This window comes from Temnothorax curvispinosus, unplaced genomic scaffold, assembly GCF_003070985.1.
Source record: "Temnothorax curvispinosus isolate PA1 unplaced genomic scaffold, ASM307098v1 QBEX01001426.1, whole genome shotgun sequence".
Taxonomy (NCBI): domain Eukaryota; kingdom Metazoa; phylum Arthropoda; class Insecta; order Hymenoptera; family Formicidae; genus Temnothorax; species Temnothorax curvispinosus.
Genome location: NW_020211206.1, coordinates 1 through 1,607, shown reverse-complemented (window position 1 = coordinate 1,607; position 1,607 = coordinate 1). Strand labels below are relative to the sequence as shown.

Below are 1,607 nucleotides of genomic sequence, written 5' to 3'. Positions count from 1 at the left end.
TTATATATGAATTTCCTTCAAGAAATGTCTGTTATACATCTCTAATTCTTAAGGTTTCGCATATTAAATCCCTTTTTGCAACACCTGCATGAGCAAAATTATTAACATTTTCATCATAATGCGCCACATTAATTACCTCCTCTTCATCTTCATTTATTTCAAAATTAAGGTCATCACCTCTCATTAGACAAATATTGTGTAATATGCAGCAAGCAAGAATGTGGGTTGGAATCAGGTCGACTCGATTCATTGCAAATACCGTTAAAAGACTTCGGAAACTTACTTTTAACAGTCCAAATGCTCTCTCGATAACTACTCTTGCTGAAGCATGACAGAAATTGTAATTTCGTTGGCGTTGTGTTAAATGACCATTATCTCGGTATGGTACCAATATATTTTCGTAGAATTTATATGCTGAATCACCAATTAAATGGCTATTTTGCGGAAATTTTGTAACATCTCCCAAGTAACTGTGCACTTCGGACTGACGGAATACTCGTTGATCATGGACAGATCCAACGTGTCCAACAAAACAATGAATAAACCGGCACTTGTGATCACAGATAGCCTACACAAAGAGAGACATTAGTAAAAAATATACATTACATAAAATGTAATGGAAAACATTTGGAGTAAAATAGCAAACACACCTGAAGTTGGATTGAATGATGGCCTTTTCGATTAATGTAAGTTTCGGGATGGTGTTTTGGGGCTGGAATATTAATATGCGTACCATTTATAGCACCAATTACTTTCGGAAAAGTACTCGTGCTTTCAAATCTTTCCCATACTTCATTTAAACGTTCATCTGCAGGCCACTTAATAATAACAGGCGCTAGCTCAACGAGTGCCCTTACAACTCTTCTTGTTATGTACAATGCAGTGCTTCTGCCAACATTGAATCGCTCACAAATCGACCTGAACATAAAGAAATAAAACATAATATGTACTAAATTGCACTTTTGACAATGGTTACGCCACAAAATTGAGCTTTGTAAGCAGAAATGATGAAATATACATAAATAAAGTAAATCCTCTGTACAGCATGAAAATGAAAATAAAAGTTTATCTACCAAACATAATCATTGCAGAAAATTACAATAACTTACCTAAAAGAATCTGGAGTACCTAGTCTCCATAATGCCAATAGAAATTGTGTGCGTGGAGAAATCATTGGTGTTCCACTTTTTGTCCTTTGTAGCCTTGGCTCAATATACGACAAAACATAATCGCAGGTTTCAAGATACATCCTAAGTGACAAACATTACACACGTATAAAAAAAACCTCAAATATTTTAAGTGCAATATATATTTATACTTCAGTGAAGACATAAATTATTATAATTAGTCAATAATACCTGAAATGAGCTTTGAATTCTTGCTTTGTTAATGCGCCTATTATTTTTTCTACATAATTTTCTATTCTTGGTACACGTCTTCTTGGTACACATCTTTTTGGATTTATAATCCCTTCTAATATTTCTAATTCGTCATCATCGCTTTCAAACAATATATCAATTATTTCTCGCAGTACGAGTACTGCTGCTTGTAATAATAGTTTGTTACGATCTTGCTCCATCAGGTATTGCAGCGAGCGAAGCTGCTAG

At 34.2% G+C, this 1,607-nt stretch overlaps 1 protein-coding gene across 1 annotated transcript; it reads right to left on the bottom strand.

Moving 5' to 3' along the window:
* Nucleotides 1–426: 426 nt before the first annotated feature.
* On the bottom strand, nt 427–1,579 carry LOC112463259. Its single transcript, XM_025029544.1, has 5 exons — nt 1,359–1,579; nt 1,110–1,250; nt 792–918; nt 651–712; nt 427–568 (listed from the first exon to the last, which is right to left on the bottom strand). The coding sequence occupies exons 1-5, from the start codon at nt 1,577–1,579 to the stop codon at nt 427–429; spliced, it is 693 nt and encodes a 230-aa protein (XP_024885312.1).
* Between the last annotated feature and the right edge of the window lie 28 nt (nt 1,580–1,607).